Source organism: Oncorhynchus keta, chromosome 7 (assembly GCF_023373465.1).
Source record: "Oncorhynchus keta strain PuntledgeMale-10-30-2019 chromosome 7, Oket_V2, whole genome shotgun sequence".
NCBI lineage: Eukaryota > Metazoa > Chordata > Actinopteri > Salmoniformes > Salmonidae > Oncorhynchus > Oncorhynchus keta.
The window spans coordinates 30,424,990-30,447,168 of record NC_068427.1 but is presented as its reverse complement, the minus strand read 5'-3'; the positions used below and the strand labels follow the sequence as shown (position 1 = coordinate 30,447,168).

At 43.3% G+C, this 22,179-nt stretch overlaps 1 protein-coding gene across 1 annotated transcript in view; it reads left to right on the top strand.

Annotated features, from left to right (window-relative positions):
• Positions 1–13,091: 13,091 nt before the first annotated feature.
• LOC118380718 (matrix-remodeling-associated protein 5-like) overlaps positions 13,092–22,179 on the top strand; it is a 34,081-nt gene continuing 24,993 nt past the window's right edge. The window contains exons 1-5 of the mRNA XM_052522568.1: positions 13,092–13,408; positions 19,130–19,335; positions 19,421–19,550; positions 19,810–20,048; positions 20,195–20,346. Of these exons, the coding sequence (XP_052378528.1) occupies positions 19,151–19,335; positions 19,421–19,550; positions 19,810–20,048; positions 20,195–20,346 (706 nt within the window). The 5' untranslated portion in view covers positions 13,092–13,408; positions 19,130–19,150. The remainder of the gene's footprint in view (positions 13,409–19,129; positions 19,336–19,420; positions 19,551–19,809; positions 20,049–20,194; positions 20,347–22,179) is intronic.

Here is a 22,179-nt window from a genome sequence, read left to right as displayed (position 1 = left end):
GATGTGTTCTTGGTTCGAGCCCAGGTAGGAGCGAGGAGAGAGACGGAAGCTATACTGTTACACTGGAAATACTAAAGTGCCTATAAGAACATCCAATAGTCAAAGGTTAATGAAATACAAATAGTATAGAGAGAAATAGTCCTATAATTCCTATAATAACTACAACCTAAAACTTCTTACCTGGGAATATTGAAGACTCATGTTAAAAGGAACCACCAGCTTTCATATGTTCTCATGTTCTGAGCAAGGAACTGAAACGTTAGCTTTCTTACATGGCATATATTGTACTTTTACTTTCTTCTCCACTTTGTTTTTGCATTATTTCAACCAAATTGAACATGTTTCATTATTTATTTGAGGCTAAATGGATTTTATTGATGTATTATATTAAGTTAAAATAAGTGTTCATTCAGTATTGTTGTAATTGTCATTATTACAAAAACATTTAAAAAATTGGACGATTAATCGGTATCTGATTTTTTTGGTCCTCCAATAATCGGTATCGATATCGGCGTTGAAAAATCATAATCGGTCGACCTCTAGAGAAAACCCCCTAAATGATATTTTTTCAACTTTAAATTTGACGACTTTTCCTAGAGTGACCCGAACATTAGAAAAAGTGAAAGCCTGTGTTCATATTTCCATGAAAGCTGTACACCACCAGGGCACAGAGATTGTCTTAGGGTCATTTTTTACCCAGGAGTTATAAAATAATTTACACACCACAAAAACCACAAAGACAGACAGACAGACACACACACACACACTGAGAAATTGAGATTATGTGTGCTACTGATTGAACTATAATAATAATAATATATGCCATTTAGCTGACGCTTTTATCCAAAGCGACTTACAGTCATGTGTGCATACATTCTACGTATGGGTGGTCCCGGGAATCGAACCCACTACCCTGGCGTTACAAGCGCCATGCTCTACCAACTGAGCCACAGAAGGACCACCAGCAGCTCCTGAAGGGAGGATCACCATGGTTGGCACAGTTAGAAAGAACAAGCCTGAGCTCCCCCCTGCACTCCTCGCAACAAGGGGGAGAGAGGCCCTCTCATCAAAGTTTGCCTTCGCCTCCACCACCACTCGAGTTTCTTACCTCCCAAAGAGGAACAAGAATGTGGTCCTCCTGAGCACACTGCACAAAATGGCTGAGATCAGTGATCGTGTAGACAGGAAGCCAGCCTTCATTTTGGACTACAAGCACAAACAAAGGAGGCGTGGACAACCTGGACAAGGTGATTGGAATTTACAGCTGCAGGAGGATGACTGCCTGCTGGCCCCTGGTCATCTTCCATAACATCATTGATGTATCCTCATACAAAGCCTTCGTGATATGGAACAAGATCAACCCTATCTGGATGCCTGATAAGTGGAACAAGAGGACAAGAGGGTGTTCCTGGAGCAGCTGTGAAAGGCACTAACCCCACACATTCAAAGAAGGGAGTGCCTCTCCCGCACAACAGCCTTTACAGCGCTTGTGAAAGCTGTTCAGGGGGTTGAATCTTGTCCTGATCCACCTGAGGCTGCAGCTGGGGCAGGCAAGAGGAGGAGATGCCAATTCTGCCCCCCAAAGAAGGACTGTAAAACAAATAATATGTGCTGCACATGTGAGAAATACATCTGCAAAGTCCATGCACACACACTTGCATACTGTCCTGTGCTAATTATGAGTTGATTGATTTTGCGCTGTAACTCTGTGGTTCTAAATAAGTAGGTGTTTAGTAAACTGTCGAAAACATTAACTCTCTTGACCATGCTGCAGGTAATATGTTTGCGCCATTTGCACACACTGTATATAGACTTTATTTGTTTCCCTATTGTGTTATTGACTGTATGCTTGGTTACTCCATGTGTAACTCTGGGTTGGTGTTTGTGTCACACTGCTTTGCTTTATCTTGGCCAGGTCGCAGTTGTAAATGAGAACTTGTTCTCAACTAGCTTACCTGGTTAAATAAATAAATAAATAAAAAATATATAGTTGGTCAGAAGTTTACATACACTTAGTAAACTATAGTCAGAAGTTTACATACACTTATGGTGGAGTCATTAACATTTATTTTCAACCACTTTTTGGCAAGTTGGTTAGGACATCTACTTTGTGCATGACACAAGTCATTTTTCCAACAATTGCTCACAGACAGATTATTTCACTTATAATTCACTGCATCACAATTCCAGTGGGTTAGAAGTTTACATACACTAAATTGACTGTGTCTTTAACCAGCTTGGAAAATTCCAGAAAATTATGTCATGCTTTTAGAAGCTTCTGATAGGCTAATTGACATCATTCGTGTCAATTGGAGGTGTACCTGTGGATGTATTTCAAGGCCTACCTTCAAACTCAGTGCCTCTTTGCTTGACAACATTGGAAAATCAAAATAAATCAGCCAAGACATCAGATAAATTAATTGTAGACCTCCACAAGTCTGGTTCATCCTTGGGAGCAATTTCCAAACGCCTGAAGGTACCACGTTCATCTGTACAAACAATAGTACGCAGGTATAAAGACCATGGAACCACGCAGCCGTCATACCTCTCAGGAAGGAGACGCGTTCTGTCTCCTAGAGATTAACATACTTTGGTGCGAAAAGTTTAAATCAATCTCAGAACAACAGCAAAGGACCTTGTGAAGATGCTGGAGGAAACAGGTACAAAAGTATCTATATCCACAGTAAAATGAGTCCTATATTGACATAACCTGAAAGGCCACTCAGCAAGGAATAAGCCACTGCTCCAAAACCGCCATAAAAAAAGCCAGACTACGGTTTGCAACAGCACATGGGGACAAAGATTGTACTTTTTGGAGAAATGTCCTCTGATCTGATGAAACAAAAATAGAACTGTTTGGCCATAATGACCATTGTTATGTTTGGAGGAAAAAGGGGTAGGCTTGCAAGCTGAAGAACACCATCCCAACCATGGAGCACGGGGGTGGCAGCATCATGTTGTGGAGGTGCTTTGCTACAGGAGGGACTGGTGTACTTTACAAGATAGATGGCATCATCAGAAAGGAAAATGATGTGGCTATATTGAAGCAACATCTCAAGACATCAGTCAGGAAGTTTAATAACTTCTTCGGGATTGGTGTCCCTTCCATGGGATGGTTGAGCTAACGTAGGCTAATGTGATTAGCATAGGGTTGTAAGTAACAAGACAATTTCCCAGGACATAGACATATCTGATATTGGCAGAAAGCTTAAATTCTTGTTAATCTAACTGCACTGTCCAATTTACAGTAGCTATTACAGTGAAAAAATACAATTCTATTGTTTGAGGAGAGTGCACAATTTTGAACATGAGAAGTTATTAATAACAAATTCGGCACATTTGGGCAGTCTTGATACACAATTTTGAACAGAAATCCAACGATTTATTGGATCAAACTAAAACTTTGCGCATACACTGATGCCATCTAGTGGCCAAAATCTAAATGGCACCTGAGCTGGAATAATACATTATGGCCTTTCTCTTGCATTTCAAAGACAAAATGCAAAAGAAAAACAAAATAACTGTTTTTGTTTTTTTCATTGTATTATCTTTTACCAGATCTATTGTGTTACATTATACTACATTCCTTTCACATTTCCATAAACTCAAAAGTGTTTCCTTTCAAATGGTACCAAGAATATGCATATCCTTGCTTCAGGGCCTGAGCTCCAGGCAGTTCGATTTGGGTATGTAATTTTAGGTGAAATTTGAAAAAAAGGGCTAAATCCTTATTAAGCTTGGTTGCAAATGGGTCTTCCAAATGGACAATGACCTCAAGTATACTTCCAAAGTTGTGGCAAAATGGCTTAAGGACAACAAAGTCAAAGTATTGGAGTGGCCATCACAAAGCCCTGACCTCAATCCTATAGAGAATTTGTGGGCAGAACTGAAAAACCATAAGCGAGCAAGGAGGCCTACAAACCCGACTCAGTTACCCCAGCTCTGTCAGGAGGAATGGGCCAAAAATCACCCAACTTATTGTGGGAAGCTTGTGGGAGGCTAACCGAAACGTTTGACCCAAGTTAAACAATTTAAAGGCAATGCTACCAAATGCTAATTGAGTGTATGCCACCTTCTGACCCACTGGAAATGTGATGAAAGAAATAAAATATTAAATAAATCCTTCTCTTTACTATTATTCTGACATTTCACGTTCTTAAAATAAAGTGGTGATCCTAACTGACCTAAGACAGGGAATTTTTACTAGGATTAAATGTCAGGAATTGTGAAAAACTGAGTTTAAATGTATTTGGCTGTATGTAAGGGGTATGTAAACCTCCGACTTCAACTGTAACTGTTTGTTACATGCAATATTTGCTTTGTAGACTTCACTGGACAGGTGTTGCTCTCCTGTTTTGTGATTAAAGAATATATATATCAAAATGGGGTCGTGGGTGAAAAACATTTAGGAACTCCTGATGTAGTGCCTGTCTTGGCCGCATCAAACCGAGAGCAGCAGTTTAACTAAAATAGCTAGCTAGGTAGGCAGTGGCTAAGGGTGCTGTACTGCAGCGCCAGCTATGCCATCAGAGACTCTGGGCTCTGTCGCCTAGGCTCTGTCGTAACCGGCCGCGACCGGGAGGTCCGTGGGGCGACGCACAATTGGCCTAGCGTCGCCCGGGTTAGGGAGGGTTTGGCCGGTAGGGATGTCCTTGTCTCATCGCGCACCAGCGACTCCTGTGGTTGGCCAGGCACAGAGCACTAAAAACTAACCAAGGTTGCCAGGTGTGTTTCCTCCCCTGACACATTGGTGCGGCTGGCTTCTCATTTATTTCCATTTTCCATTTTTTTATTTTTTTTTATTTTTTATTTCACCTTTATTTAACCAGGTAGGGTTGGATGCGTGCTGTATTAAAGAAGCAGTGCGGCTTGGTTGGGTTGTGTATCGGAGGACGCATGACTTTCAACCTTCGTCTGTCCCGAGCCCGTACGGGAGTTGTAGCGATGAGACAAGCTAGTAGCTACTAAAAACAATTGGATACCACGAAAACGGGGTAAACATTTTTTTTTACAAAAAATAGCTAGCTAGGATAATCGAGGCTGCATGTGCCTTCTCCCTGTGCTACAGTACCAAAAAAACAACACCTCCATTCAGATGTTTAAGTAACATCATAAGTAACATCACACATGGAGTAAACAATTTAGCAAGTCAATAACACAGTAGAAAAAAATGCATGTAGAGATATTGGTGTGCAAAAGAGCAGAAAAAGTAAATAAATAAACAGTATAAAAACAGTGGGAATGGGTAGAAAAGGGTGAGCTATTTACTAATAGTCTGCAGCAGCTCTTCGTCATTCTCATTTATTTCCATTTTCCATTGATTAGATAATCCAGTAATTTCCTATTTTACTTTGCCACACGTGCAGGCTCTATGATTGTAGTGCCAAGTTGATGACTACACACACCACACAAAGGCTTTTCTCGTTGAGCAGTGGCGACATACTGTTAACATTTTATCCACAAATCTCTGTCCATCGCTGGTGCAGTCTACTGTGAAGCCAAAATGTACCCAAACCTCTGTCCATCGCTGGTGCAGTCTACTGTGAAGCCAAAATGTACCCAAACCTCTGTCCATCGCTGGTGCAGTCTACTGTGAAGCCAAAATGTACCCAAACCTCTGTCCATCGCTGATGCAGTCTACTGTGAAGCAAAAATTGACCCAAACCGGAGATTTAAAAGATGATGCAGGATCCTCCAATTCTGGTTTATCGATCCCACCACTCTCCATCGTATAGAACTAGTTCCCAGGTGCGCCTCACAAAAGGATAGTTTGAAATGCTCCAGTTATAATTAGAATTTTGATTACAAAGTGCATATAGGATCTCGTTGCTTTAACAGAATAGCCTACAATGTTTTTTCAGCTCAAATTTACTCAAGAGGCAATGGCATACAACGTAGAAGCGTAGGCCAAGTGTTTTTTTTTATATACAGTATATATATATATTTTTTTACATATTCATTCGGGTTCACGGTGCGGACTGAACCGAGGTCCCCATACCGAACGGTTCATTACAAATACAAATACGTGTAAAGATACATCCCTACCTAACCTTAATTGTAACCCTGACCCAAATTGTAACCCATACCCTAAACCTAACCCCTAAACTTAAAATAGCTGTTGTCCTCATGGGGATTTCAGGTCCCCACAAGGATATAAGAATAAGACCACCTAACCACACACACACACACACACACACACACACACACACACACACACACACACACACACACACACACACACACACACACACACACACACACACACACACACACACACACACACACACACACACACACACACAGAAACTCTGCCTAATGGAACAGCTGGGTAAAGGTTGGAGAACCCACACCTGCTTATCCTTGGGATTGAAGCTCATTCTCACACTTCATATCTTCTCTGATGCCAACCTGCTGTTGGCCTGAGCCTTGTATGGTTAGCCACATAGGGCTCTAGCCAAAAGTAATGCACTCTATAGAGGGAATGAGGTGCCATGTCGGTGTCTGCCTCTGCATGTTTACCCTGTAAGGTCCATTAGGGGTTTGGGTTAAGGGTTAAGGGTTTGGGGGTTATGGTTTGGGGGTTAGGGGTTAAGGTTAGATTCTGCTCCTTCATGCATCTTTGAGTGTTTTTGTCCATGGCAGCCTGCCATTAGCATGCAGAACCATGTTGCTGAACATGCCTCTCTGTGCTTGTTACTGTGTTTACTATGTGTTTTTACTGTGTTCCACCTTTCAATCAGGCCAAGCCCTGGAGCCCTACCATGGCACCCTGATGTGACAGACGGAACATTACCTCCCCAGATCACGGCTTCACCTTGTCACACACACGCACGCATGCACACACACATGCACGCACGCGCACACACGCGCACACACACGCACGCACGCACGCACTCTCACACACACACACGCACACATACCCATGTAACATCTCCAACTCGTTACCCTAATCAACAAATAACCTTCAATTCATTGCATTTTCATCTCTTATGAAAATGAAAAGGTACCAGTAAATACACTTACACAATAAAATGTTATTTTTCAAATGATCTTTCTCTAACATTTTGGAGACCCCACTGCAGTTTCATAGGGTTGCGACAACAACTTTGAATACCACTGGCCTAACCTTATCCTTGTCTTGGGAAAGCTGTGGCTGCGTTTGATATGTTTTCCACTCCACAGTGTTCCAGCTTTTACAGCCTCCTGGCTCCATGGAATAGACTTGTTATGCCCACTGACCAGTCTAATGGGATGGACAGTAGTATGCAAAGATCTAGAGCAGGAAGAACATTCAGACTGGAGAAGTCATGTGCACTTATAAGGAGTCGGTTGAGGAATCAACTGTATTTAACAGTCCCCTGGAGGAAGTTGAGCCTAAAGTATGACAGTTTTGGTTCCTATTGCTTTGTTCTCCATATCTGTGATAGGCTGGCTGGTGTTTCCAACAGATCTCTTTGTGAGGCTTCCTGTTGTTCCTGGTGTAATGATGACCATGTGGAGTCATCAGTTCTGTCAGCAGCTCCATCTGGACACTAGCTGGGACCGGGACCGGGACTGGGACACATGGTGCCTGTCCCAATTACTGTTATTACTGTATTGTTACTATATTACTGCTATCACAATAGAGACAGAAGATGTTGCTTTGAAGCATCATGTAATAATTTCAGTAAGGCCATTAAACAGAACTTTAATAGGTTATTAGACTGGAATAGCTTGACTAGACTCTCTTTCTCTCTCTGTCAGTGTTGTTGTCATTAAGTTCTTCCTCTCAGTGTTTCAGTGAGGACAGTCTCTGTTTCAGCCTCTGGGAAATCATTCCGCTGTTTCCCATTTTCCCAGAAGTCATAATTCTCTGTTTATAGAGCCACAATATCCAGGCCTCCAATTAGTTAATAGAGCTGGAATCCCTTTCATGTTAAAAAGGAAATACTTAGGAAATTCAATGTGTTTAATTATATCAAGACTGGAGCACAATGTGTCCGTGACAATGAACTTCTGTCCTGTAGGCTACTACAGAGCCCAGAATAACGTATTGGTTTGTTATTGCTCTTTAGACCGCGCTTCTGTCACGTGTCCTTGTTAGTAGCTTTACTGACTGGATCGCTAAACGACACACATTAAAGTAGCCTTATTCACAGCATTCTGTTCAAACCGATTAAATTGAAGTGTTGACTCACTGAATGTTAATGTTAATGTTCTTGAAACCTGGAAGGCAGGGCTGTAGTCAGGCATACCAACATAGACAGATAGAGGAGCCAACAGAGCTGCTCCCGAGTTGTTCTCCCTGCTGTATAACTGTGACCAATGGCGTACTGTCACAATAGTATTGTCAGTATAGAGCAATGTGTCTGCTGTAGCCCTGAAGCCTCTCTGTTATGTGTAACTAGTTGTTGTCATGCTGATTTAAGACTGTGTGAAGAGGGAGGGCATGACTAAAGGAAGCCTGACATCCATGGAGGCAGCGGCCCCCAGGCAGACCTCCAACCTAACCCCCCTACTTCTACCCCTGTCCCAGCCTGCCCCCTACTCCTAACCCAGGCCCAGCCTAACCCACCTAATTCTACCCCTGTCCCAGCCTGCCCCCCTACTCCTAACCCAGGCCCAGCCTAACCCACCTAATTCTACCCCTGGCCCAGCCTGCCCCCCTACTCCTAACCCAGGCCCAACCTAACCCCCCTAATTCTACCCCTGTCCCAGCCTGCCACCCTACTCCTAACCCAGGCCCAGCCTAACCCACCTAATTCTACCCCTGGCCCAGCCTGCCCCCCCTACTCCTAACCCAGGCCCAGCCTAACCCATCTACTTCTACCCCTGGCCCAGCCTGCCCACCCCTACTCCTAACCCAGACCCAGCCTAACCCACCAACTTCTACCCCTGTCCCAGCCTGTCCCCCCTACTACTAACCCAGGCCCAGCCTAACCCACCTACTTCTACCCCTGTCCCAGCCTGCCCCCCTACTCCTAACCCAGACCCAGCCTAACCCACCAACTTCTACCCCTGTCCCAGCCTGTCCCCCCTACTCCTAACCCAGGCCCAGCCTAACCCACCTACGTCTACCCCTGTCCCAGCCTGCCCCCCCCTACTCCTAACCCAGGCCCAGCCTAACCCACCTACTTCTACCCCTGTCCCAGCCTGTCCCCCCTACTCCTAACCCAGGCCCAGCCTACCTCCCTACTTCTACCCCTGTCCCAGCCTGTCCCCCCTACTCCTAACCCAGGCCCAGCCTACCTCCCTACTTCTACCCCTGTCCCAGCCTGGTCCCCCCTTCTCCTAACCCAGGCCCAGCCTAACCCCCCTACTTCTACCCTTGTCCCAGCCTGGCCTCCCCTACTCCTAACCCAGGCCCAGCCTACCTCCCTACTTCTACCCCTGTCCCAGTCTGGCCTCCCCTACTCCTAACCCAGGCCCAGCCTACCTCCCTACTTCTACCCCTGTCCCAGTCTGACCTCCCCTACTCCTAACCCAGGCCCAGCCTACCTCCCTACTTCTACACCTGTCCCAGCCTGGCCCCCTTACACCTAACCCAGGCCCAGCCTACCTCCCTACTTCTACCCCTGTCCCAGCCTGGCCCCCCCTACACCTAACCCAGGCCCAGCCTAACCCCCCTACTCCTAACCCAGGCCCAGCCTACCTCCCTACTCCTAACCCAGGCCTAGCCTGGCCCCCCATTCTCCTAACCCAGGCCCAGGCTAACCCCCCTACTCCTAACCCAGGCCCAGCCTACCTCCCTACTCCTAACTCAGGCCCAGCCTGGCCCTCCCCTACTCCTAACCCAGGCCCAGCCTAACCCACTACTCCTAACCCAGGCCCCCCTACTCCTAACCCAGGCCCAGCCTAACCCCCTACTCCTGACCCAGGCCCAGCCTGGCCCCACCTACTCCTGACCCAGGCCAGGCCTAACCCCCTACTCCTAACCCAGGCCCAGCCTACCTCCCTTGCCCCAGACTAACCTTCACTCCCTGCCCCAGCCACAAAGACCACTGACCCAGCCTTACACCCGCGGTCAAACAACCACCCCTCATCACTGTCAAACGCTCGCTAAAAGTCGCTCTGGATAAGAGCGTCTGCTAAATGACTTAAATGTAATGTAAATGTAAAACACTTCAGCGAGCAGGCCTTTCTAATATACCTGGCTCGGGTATCCTGGAAGGATATTGACCTCATTCCGTCAGTAGAGGATGACTGGTTGCTCTTTAAAAGTGCTTTCCTCACCATCTTAAATAAGCATGCCCCATTCAAAAAATGTAGAACTAAGAACAGATATAGCCCTTGGTTCACTCCAGACTTGACTGCCCTTGACCAGCACACAAACATCCTGTGGCGTTCTGCATTAGCATCAAATAGTCCCCGCAATATGCAACCTTTTAGGGAAGTCAGGAACCAATATACACAGTCAGTTTGGAAAGCTAAGGCTTTCCACCTGGCTACCCCTACCAACAGCTCTGCACCCACCGCAGAAACTTGCCCAAGTCCCCCCCCCGTTTCTCCTTCACCCAAATCCAGACAGCTGTTGTTCTGAAAGAGCTGCAAAATCTGGATCCCTACAAAGGTACAAAGCAGCTTGGCTAGACAATCTGGACCCTCTCTCTCTAAAATGATCCGCCTAAATTGTGCAACCCCTATTACTAGCCTGTTCAAACTCCCTTTCGTGTCGTCTGAGATCCCCAAAGATTGTAAAGCTGCCATAGTCATCCCCCTCTTCAAAGGGGGAGACACTTTAGACCCAAACTGTTATAGACCTACATCCATCCTGCCCTGCCTTTCTAAAATCTTTGAAAGCCAAGTTAACAAACAGATCACCGACCATTTTGAATCCCACCATACCTTCTCCACTATGCAATATGGTTTCCGAGCTGTCCGGACCTCTAGCAGTCTCTATGGGGGTGCCACAGGGTTCAATTCTCAGGCCGACTCTTCTCTGTATATATCAATGATTTCGCTCTTGCGGTTGGTGATTCTCTGATTCACCTCTACGCAGACAACACCATTCTGTATACATCAGGCCCTTCTTTGGACACTGTGTTAACAAACCTCTAAACATGCTTCAATGCGATACAACACTCCTTCCGTGGCCTCCAACTGCATTTAAATGCTATTAAAACTAAATGCATGCTCTTCAACCGATTGCTGCCCGCACCCGTCCGCCCGACTAGCATCACTACTCTGGACGGTTCTGACTTAGAATATGTGGACAACTACAAATAACAAGGTGTCTGGTTAGACTGTAAACTTTCCTTCCAGACTCACATTAAGCATCTCCAATTCAAAATTAAATCTAGAATCGGCTTCCTATTTTGCAACAAAGCCTCCTTCACTCATGCTGCCAAACATACCCTCGTAAAACTGACTATCCTACTGATCCTTGACTTTGGTGATGTCATTTACAAAATAGCCTCCAACACTCTACTAAGCAAATTGGATGTAGTCTATCACAGTGCCATCTGTTTCGTTACCAAAGCCCCATATACTACCCACCACTGTGACCTGTATGCTGTAGGCTGGCTCTCGCTACATATTCGTCGCCAAACCCACTGGCTCCAGGTCATCTATAAGTCTTTGCTAGGTAAAGCCCCGCCTTATCTCAGCTCACTGGTCACCATAGCAGCACCCACCCGTAGCAGGCGCTCCAAGCAGGTATATTTCACTGGTCATCCCCAAAGCCAACACCTCCTTTGGCCACCTTTTCTTCCAGTCCTCTGCTGCCAATGACTGGAACGAATTGCAAAAATATCTGAATCTGGAGACTTATATCTATCTCCCTGTCTAAGCATCAGCTGTCAGAGCAGCTTACTGATCACTGTACCTGTCTGTACCCATCTTTAAATAGCACACCCAACTACCTCATCCCCATATTGTTATTTATACCTTTTCTTTGCTCTTTTGCACCCCAGTATCTCTACTTGCACATCATCATCTGCACATCTATCACTCCAGTGTTAATGATAAATTGTAATTATTTCGCCTCTATGGCCTATTTATTGCCTTACCGCCCCAATCTTACTACATTTTCACACATTGTACATAGATATTTCTATTGTGTTATTGACTGTACATTTGTTTATCCCATGTGTAACTCTGTGTTGTTGTTTTTGTCACACTTCTTTGCTTTAACTTGGCCATGTTGCAGTTGTAAATGAGAAGTTGTTTTCAACTGGCTTACCTGGTTAAATAAGGTGAAATATAAATAGAAAAAAATAAACACCCTCCTGGAACCAGGCCTCTGACCCCTGCCTTTCACCTTTACAGCCAGGCAGACTCCCAGCCCTGACCCCGTGGAGCTCCAAACCCTGACTAACAGCCCTGACCCCATATTCGGACCATGAACTATCGCAAACTACAGATTCAGACGATACCCAGAAACCGCTCAGAGTGAAATGAGACCATACTTTCTGTGCCAGTGCTCTGCTCTGTTCTGTTGACATCATGCCATTACAGCACACAGGCCAGACAGTCAGACACTAATAAGAATTCCAGCAGCATTTTGATGGTAACCTCATATTATAATGGTGGCTGTGTTGGACCAAGTGGGACTGGGTCGCTGCTTGGCTGTTATGTAACAGTGTGGAACTGAGGGACTGTCTAAATGGGTTTGGGCCTAATGCTTTCTACAGCCTGACTGGATGAATTACACAAGAACAGGAAAACAGCTACAGAACTCCAGGTATCTACAACAGAGACATCTCAGACAGAAAGAAAGAAAGGGAGCCAGAGCTGGGACAGAGAAATCAAGGATCCCCCAGATCCAGGGCCAGGGTGGGTAACAGGTGAAAGTCTCACTTTCCATTGCAGATATAATTTTAGAGCTCCTTACATTAATTTGGATATACATTCATTTGGATGTTATTGATACATTGCGAAAGTCACTCAAAATATTACATGTTTTTAACGTTTCTAAAAGAATGAACGGCTACACACAGTTATTTAGGTTTTAGGAGTCTGATTCTCAGTTTCTTGTCTCCAGCGCCGCCCCTCCTCAGCTCTCCTACTCTCCTCTCCAAGCGTCACCCACTCAGACACTCTCCTCCCCAAATAGTTTTTACCATCCATTATGTCTGATTCCTTCCCTTCCTTTCAGCTGCACAGGGGAACAATACCTGCTCTGTCGGAATAGCAAGAACATTTGAATCTATCCGTTATTTTATCCATCCAAACAAATATTTTTTTTTCTCACAAAAGCAAGGATATTTTTTTGTTGTTGATTGTTTTCACCTCTCTTATATTCATTGCATAAAGTTGTAGATTATTGAAACGTTAGTAACGTTTTGAATGCCAATATTATATTATTAAACATACCTGGAATTACATGAATGCGTTGCCGAATCGTCATTTGGATAAAAATGAGACTTGAAGGGATTTTGGCTGTAACGAAATGAAGAATCTTGATATCTTCGGTTTGAAGGATTGCAAGGTAAATTGACAGTAATCATTCTGAGCTCCCAAATGAAATGCTTATCCTACTATTCATAATATGACGGGGGGAATTGCTGTCAAATTGCCACCAGATGCTAAAACTTTTTTCAACTATGTATTTCCATGCAATGTAAAGGTGTAAAGTTGTGTCCTACATATAGATGCATCAATTTCATCACTCTCTGTGACAGCGTTTAGCAGTGCGTTAAAGAATAGAGAGGTCAGTATCCGTTTCGACTATAGAGGTAGGTCAGTATCCGTATAGAGGTCAGAGGATGATCGTTAACTGCTCGCCTGTGGAATGATTAGAGGACAGGTTCTTTGATGCAGACTCGCGCGTAAAACAATAGGAAACAGTTGGAGCTGCTGCTCGGATTTGATGCGTTAAATTCGGCCTATTAGATACCGAGGTTTCAATCTGTATATCTGTATATTTGACGGATATTGACGCGCTTTCAAACCTCAATAGCTTTCAAACCACTTGAGCCAGTCTCCAAATAAGTGTCATTACGTTGGAAAAATTGCGCACAACATTGCCCAGGTCTTATTTTCACGATTCGGACATTAATTAGGTTTCCAAAGCTAATAAACATGTGGAAATGTGAGCAGCATTTTGTATTCCTAGTTTAATTAGTTAGGGAGCGTAAACAAAATACAAACTTTTTACATTCGAATTTCAATAGCTCATTGGTCATGTGACCTACTTCACTCAAACAAGGTCCAGAATGTCCACTGACTACCTTTCTATATTGCACACCCTTTAGTTTGTCCATTTGAAACTGACAAGATTTTACATGAATTCTTCTCAATTTAAAATTTCAATAGCTCCTTGGTCATGTGACCTAGTGACGTCAAACATGGTGCAGAATGTACCCTTCTATATTGCAGACTCTTGTTTGTGTACTGTAAAGTCACACGGTGTAACGTACATTTTTCATAGTTTTACATTTCAACAGATCCTTGGTCATGTCAATTACACACCTAAGAAGCGTGCAGTGGATATACACCCATATTGCATAACCTCTAGTTATGTCTCTTCTATGTTGTTGTACATTAATATTAGTTTGACAATTAGGGGGTTCAGTTCAGTGTTGTGTTTACCCTTTTTTTAGTATTTATCTATAATGATTGGTAGTTCTAAGTACTTATTTCCCCTGTTTTTTATTTTTCCACACTATTTAACAGCGGTACACAATAGGAGAGACAGATAATATCTCCTTTCGTCGTTAATATCAACCATAAAGGAAAAGGGCAAAGTATGAGAGTCATGCCATTAATTGTCCAAAGCAGGGATGGAGAGTGAGCTAGTGAGGTAATGCTGCAGTGGGCTTGCTGGTCAATACATATACTGAACATGTAACCACAGTAATGGTGGCCAGAAAATCAATGAATAAAAATTGAATATTGACAAATTAAACAAATTGTAGCCCTTTAATCTTTTCCAACATGTCAGATACTTTAACTTTAAAATAAGTTTGAAACATTTCACAGTGTGAACTTTCTCTTTATCCCTGGTTGATGTACATTTCAGAGCCTCTTCAGTGTGGATGGGGTATAGCATACATTTTCAACAACAAAGACTACACTTCCAGTTTGTCTTCATTCCTAGTTACAGCACATGGAACCACCGTTGGCATGCGAAACATTCTAAAACAAAACGAAGCATAACGCGTTATAAATAATATCAAATATCAATGCAGTATGACAAACGACGAATTAGTCATCCATTGTGGTATATCATAAATTGTCTTACATGCCGTCACTGTTGTCAAACGATTATAAACATGTTAAATGAAGTTACTAACCCAGGCTGTCTTTGTGCCACATCCAGGTTCTTTATCAGTGGCACACATGAAGCAGTTGTTGGCTTTGTTGAACTCTGAAATCATAAGCATGAACTGAACATATGGCTGTCTCACACGACTACATAAAAATAAAGAATATACATTTACTTTGAATTAAATGTCATTACATACCAGACATTTTTAGTATATCCTCAGCCATTTCTTTTTGCAGTTGCTCCATGTGTTTTTGAAGGTTCCATATGAATTTGAGAAGGGATGTTGGGGAAGTTCTGTGCAACTTCCTTGGCCATCTACACCAAAAAAATAAAATAGTTTTTGACCTAATTGTCACATAACAGCTAACCATTCATTATTGAAAATATAACTATCAAACCTGCATTACAAAGACCCAGCAGCTGAAGGTGTCCTGCTGCATGGTGTGAGTTATTTCCCCTCAGTTCCACTTTATGTCCACGAAGTCGTCTTTTCCATGGTAGGATCTTCTCATTTTGAAGTATTCTCTTTTTTATGTAAACATAATGGAATTATGATTAGTTATAGGCAAATGAATGCCGTTTTCCTTATCACTATAATCTATTAGTAATTTAGTAGTAGAGGTCATTTCCTTTATGCCCCATTCTACACACAGCCTAAATTATAGGCACTGAACCAATTTACATGACAATAATGAAAGTAGCATATAGGATCCAACCCTATCACAGAGCGAATAAATGTAGAGCTTAAGAAAAAAATAATTAAGGGACAGTTTCATCAGTACGTGCTTAAAGAAAGTCATATCACAAAGATCACAGATGACAGTGCCCATCAGATCTATGACAATAGAGAATGAATTGTAAGAACCAAAGTGTGTTTGTCAAAATAATATCTGAAAATGTCAGTTGTTGAACATAATACTTCTATTTGCAATAGCAATTTATGAAAAATGCAGTTGAGGAATATTCCATGTACCAACACTACATGTAGGACAGACATAAGACATTCCCACATACAGTATTTATTTTTTTGAAATTCTTTTTTTATTTCACCTTTATTCAACCAGGTAGGCCAGTTGAGAACAAGTTCTCATTTACAACTGTGACCTGGCCAAATTAAAGCAAAGCAGTGTGACACAAACAACAACACAGAGTTACACATGGGATAAACAAGTGTGCAGTCAATAAGACAATACAAAAGTCTATATACAGTGTGTGTAAATGAAGTAAGATTATGGAGGTAAGGCAATAAATAGGCCGTAGTGGAGAAATAATTACAATTTCACAAATAAACACTGGAGTGATAGATGTGTAGAAGATGAATGTGCAAGTAGAAATACTGTGGTGCAAAGGAGCAAAAAAAAATATATATATATAAATAAAATAAATAACAATGATGAGGTAGTTGGATGGGCTATTTACAGATAGGCTATGTACAGATGCAATGATCTGTAAGCTGCTCTGATAGCTGATGCTTAAAGATAGTGAGGGAGATATGAGTCTCCAGCTTCAGTGATTTTTGCAATTCGTTCCAGTCATTGGCAGCAGAGAACTGGAAGGAAAGGCGGCCAAAGTAGGAATTGGCTTTGGGGGTGACCAGTGAACTATACCTGATGGAGCGCGTGCTATGGGTGGGTGCTGCTATGGTGACCAGTGAGCTGATATAAGGCGGGGCTATACCTAGCAAGGACCTATAGATGACCTGGAGCCAGTGAGGACCAGCCAACATGAGCATACAGGTCGCTGCGGTGGGTAGTATATGGGGCTTTGGTGACGAAACTAATGGCAATGTGGTAGACTGCATCCAATTTGTTGAGTAGAGTGTTGGAGGCTATTTTGTAAATGACATCGCCGAAGTCAAGGATCGGTAGGATAGTCAGTTTTACAAGGGTATGTTTGGCAGCATGAGTGAAGGAGGCTTTGTTGCAAAATAGGAAGCCGATTCTAGATTTAATTTTGGATTGGAGATGCTTAATGTGAGCCTGGAAGGAAAGTTTACAGTCTAACTAGACACCTTGGTATTTGTACACATATACCAAAAATGTACCTAAATCAATTTTGGAAAAAGGATTTTACTCACAATAGATGTAGGAATGTATTTTTCCAGTTAGAAATAGTAGGCCATGCATCAAATAACTATTTTCATCAGAAAAATGAACCCTCAAATACACTTGCATTTTGTAAGTTGTCTGCAGGTGGCTTGTTTTGAATGCACTGAAATATCAGGTCATTATCAGGTTATGGAAACGGTGTTCTAATATTCAACGTAGAAGGATTTGTCTTAATGTACAGTATATGAAAGTGATGCTATGAAAATGATTCTTTCACCTTATCAAGATCACTCTGACTGACAAATCACTGCCTATTGCTGTGATTAAAAAGAGCATATGAAACATTGTTTTCCATGAGGCCTACCTGTGCTCCTTCCTTTACGCACCTCTGTTCGAACACCTCTCCTGTCTTTGATCCATACCACATACAGCCATTTGCGGATCTTTTCAGTGTCCGTGTGAAAGATAATTATTGCGAGACTGGAACATTTGTTAACTTCAAAAACATTTTTTAACACCCATGTGAAATGAAGGCCTGCAAAACTTACAGATTTAAGTCTAATAGCATGATATGAAAGTAGACAAACATCAGAGTGTGTGATATGAAGGTATAGTCAGTGGACATTCTGAACCGTGTTTGAAGTCAGAAGGACACATGACCAAGGAGCTTTTGACATTTTAAATTTAGAAAAATGAATGTAAAATCTTGTGAGACGAAAATTGACTAACTAAACGGTGTGCAAATATAGAAGGGTAGTCAGTGGACATTCAGAACCTTGTTTGAAGTCAGTAGGTCACATGACCAAGGAGCTATTGAAATTCTACATTTGGAAAAATTCATGTAAAACCACGTGAGATAAAAAATGGACAAACTAAAGGGTGTGCAATGTGTAGGCCCACTAAGTGGACATTCTGAACCTTGATTGAAGTCACTAGGTCACATGACCAATGAGCTATTGAAATTCAAAAATGTAAGTAAATAATTTAAATAAAATAAAATAAATGTAAATAATTTAAAGTAGTGCAAGATGTAAATAGATGTGTAAATGTGTGCAATGTGTGTCTATGCCATCGGGTTAGCTTGAACCAGTTTTGAAAGTTTTAGGAGTAATGGATAAATAGCTATTGAAATTTGAATAAATTAGATTTGTCACTATGTTAACGGTCCCTAACTGCTGTTGGTGGATGTAAGGAAAACTACAGGCGAATATCCATTGAATATCCAACCTAAAACTGTCTTTACCTCGGTACATTAGATAGCTCATTCTTCTCCTTTGTGAACAACTGTTGACATTTTTTCACATACCTTGAAATGTCAGAACAATATCAAAAATAGCGTGGTTGTTTTCAATGGGGGCGGCAGGGTAGCCTAGTGGTTAGAGTGTTGGACTAGTAATCAAAAGGTTGCAAGTTCAAACCCCTGAGCCGACAAGGTACAAATCTGTCATTCTGCCCCTGAACAGGCAGATAACCCACTGTTCCTAGGCTGTCATTGAAAATAAGAATTTGACTTAAATGTAAATGTAAATGTTCTTAACTGACTTGCCTAGTAAAATAAAGGGAAAACAAACAAATGCTGGTCAGGACGATAGAATAACCAGACTGAGACTGTAGGCTTATTTCCATGGGAATGCCAGCACAAGCATTGAGAATGTGTGTCAGTGCTGTGTATGTCAGAGGCATCAAGCCCTCTAGTACACTGGACAATAACCACCATTTGCATTGATGACAGCTTTGCACACTTGTCATTGGTTTGATGAGTGTTATTTCGTAGTTTTGATGTTTTCACTTTTATTCTACAATGTAGAAAATAGTAAAAATAAAGAAAAAATGTTGAATGAGTAGGTGTCCAAACTTTTGACTAGTACTGTAAATATTTCTATATTGGCAGTGAGGGTCCCTCCTATTGAAGATGGCTCCCAGTGTGTGTGGTGTGTCTCTGGCTGTGGCGGTGGTGTTAGTGACCCTGGTGTCTCCTGGTGGTGCCTGCCCTCGGCCCTGCTCCTGCTACCAGCCCACTGAACTACACTGCACCTTCAGGTCCCTGCTCACCATACCACAGCTTCTACCGCAACATACACTACACATCAACCTAGGGTAAGGCTTGTGCAAATAAATATATATATATATATATACACACCCCCCCATTGGCTGATGCTTGTTTCTCTCTGGTATTTGAAAGGTTCAACAGTATCAGCAGGATCCCAGACAGCTCATTAGCTGGTCTGAGGAGGCTGGAGCAGCTGATGCTTCATGGGAATGACATCCGTGAGATTCCTGACCGAGCGTTCCAAGATCTGTCCTCACTTCAGGTACTGAGGCTTATAGAGTTGACATGGAGAGGAGAGGGGTCAAATGAGCTAATGATTGGATGCAAATGTCCATAGTTCCATTGAACTTAGGCACAGTCTGCTATTTTATTTTTGTGTTCATTTGACTCACATTGATGCATATGTATTGTTGTTTATAACTGGAGGGGTTTATACCATGTATTTTCAATTATCATTCATTCATTCATTCATTCATTCATTCATTCATTCATTGCTCCATCCATCCATTTCTTTCCCCCAGGTCCTGAAGCTAAGTTATAACAAGCTGAGGGAGATCTCAGCAGAGAGCTTCTCAGGCCTGTCCTCACTACTGCGCCTCCACCTGGATCACAACCAGCTGCAGTTCCTGCACCCCCAGGCCCTGCTCCGCCTCCCCAACCTCAGACTGATCCGACTGCAGGGGAACAAGCTCCACCAGCTGCACCCGCAGGCCTTCTGCACTCTGTCCCTACTGCAGACATTCTGCTACTCCACCCTCAGGTGGGTTTTCGTGTGCCTTAATTGTGCATTTATTAATCTATTCACTCTTAGTCTTAGGTCACACCTAACAGTAGTGCACTAGAGTAGTGCACTGCTTAGGGAATAGGGTGTCATTTGTGACTGGACTATCCCCCTCCTCTCCCAAGGCATCTGGATGTGTCCAACAACAGTCTAACTATCCTGCCTAGGGACACACTGAGGACTGCCCCTCTTCTGGAGTCCCTGGCTCTGCAGGCCAACCCTTGGACCTGCGATTGCAGCATGGCTTGGATGCAGGCCTGGAGCATCTCTCACCCAGGTGCCTATGACACTACACTAACCCCTAATCCTATACAGAGTCATAAGGATGAAACATTCACAAATATACATCGGTCCCCGGTCATATCAGCCCGTGGGAAGATGCTTGAGGTTGGGGGTGCTACAGACTTCAATATTGATGCGCTACAGATGGCTATATCGGTCCGCTAACATAGGACTAGTGAAAGCCAGCAGGTATTTAAGTGTTTTTAAAATATATATATATACTGCTCAAAAAAATAAAGGGAACACTTAAACAACACAATGTAACTCCAAGTCAATCACACTTCTGTGAAATCAAAATGTCCACTTAGGAAGCAACACTGATTGACAATACATTTCACATGCTGTTGTGCAAATGTTATAGACAAGAGTTGGAAATTATAGGCAATTAGCAAGACACCCCCAATAAAGGAGTGGTTCTGCAGGTGATAACCACAGACCACTTCTCAGTTCCTATGTTTCCTGGCTGATGTTTTGGTCCCTTTTGAATGCTGGCGGTGCTTTCACTCTAGTGGTAGCATGAGACGGAGTCTACAACCCACACAAGTGGCTCAGGTAGTGCAGCTTATCCAGGATGGAACATCAATGCGAGCTGTGGCAAGAAGGTTTGCTGTGTCTGTCAGCGTAGTGTCCAGAGCATGGAGGCGCGACCAGGAGAAAGGCCAGTACATCAGGAGACATGGAGGAGGCCGTAGGAGGGCAACAACCCAGCAGCAGGACCGCTACCTCCGCCTTTGTGCAAGGAGGAGCAGGAGGAGCACTGCCAGAGCCCTGCAAAATGACCTCCAGCAGGCCACAAATGTATATGTGTCTGCTCAAACGGTCAGAAACAGACTCCATGAGGGTGGTATGAGGGCCCGATATCCACAGGTGGGGGTTGTGCTTACAGCCCAATACCGTACAGGACGTTTGGCATTTGCCAGAGAATACCAAGATTGGCAAATTCGCCACTGGCGCCCTGTGCTCTTCACAGATGAACTTCACAGATGAAAGCAGGTTCACACTGAGCACATGTGACAGACGTGACAGTCTGGAGACGCCGTGGAGAACGTTCTGCTGCCTGCAACATCCTCCAGCATGACCGGTTTGGCGGTGGGTCAGTCATGGTGTGGGGTGGCATTTCTTTGGGGAGCCGCACAGCCCTCCATGTGCTCACCAGAGGTAGCCTGACTGCCATTAGGTACCGAGATGAGATCCTCAGACGCCTTGTGAGACCATATACTGGTGCGGTTGGCCCTGGGTTCCTCCTAATGCAAGACAATGCTAGACCTCATGTGGCTGGAGTGTGTCAGCAGTTCCTGCAAGAGGAAGGAATTGATGCTATGGACTGGCCCGCCCGTTCCCCAGACCTGAATCCAATTGAGCACATCTGGGATATCATGTCTCGCTCCATCCACCAACGCCACGTTGCACCACAGACTGTCCAGGAGTTGGCGGATCCTTTAGTCCAGGTCTGGGAGGAGATCCCTCAGGAGACCATCCGCCACCTCATCAGGAGCATGCCCAGGCGTTGTAGGGAGGTCATACAGGCACGTGGAGGCCACACACACTACTGAGCCTAATTTTGACTTGTTTTAAGGACATTATATCAAAGTTGGATCAGCCTGTAGTGTGGTTTCCCACTTTAATTTTGAGTGTGACTCCAAATCCAGACCTCCATGGGTTGATAAATTGATAATTTTTGTGTGATTTTGTTGTCACCACATTAAACTATGTAAAGAAAAAAGTATTTAATAAGAATATTTCATACATTCAGATCTAGGATGTGTTATTTTAGTTACTTTGTTACTTTATTTTTTTGAGCAGTGTTTATATACACAGTTGAAGTTGG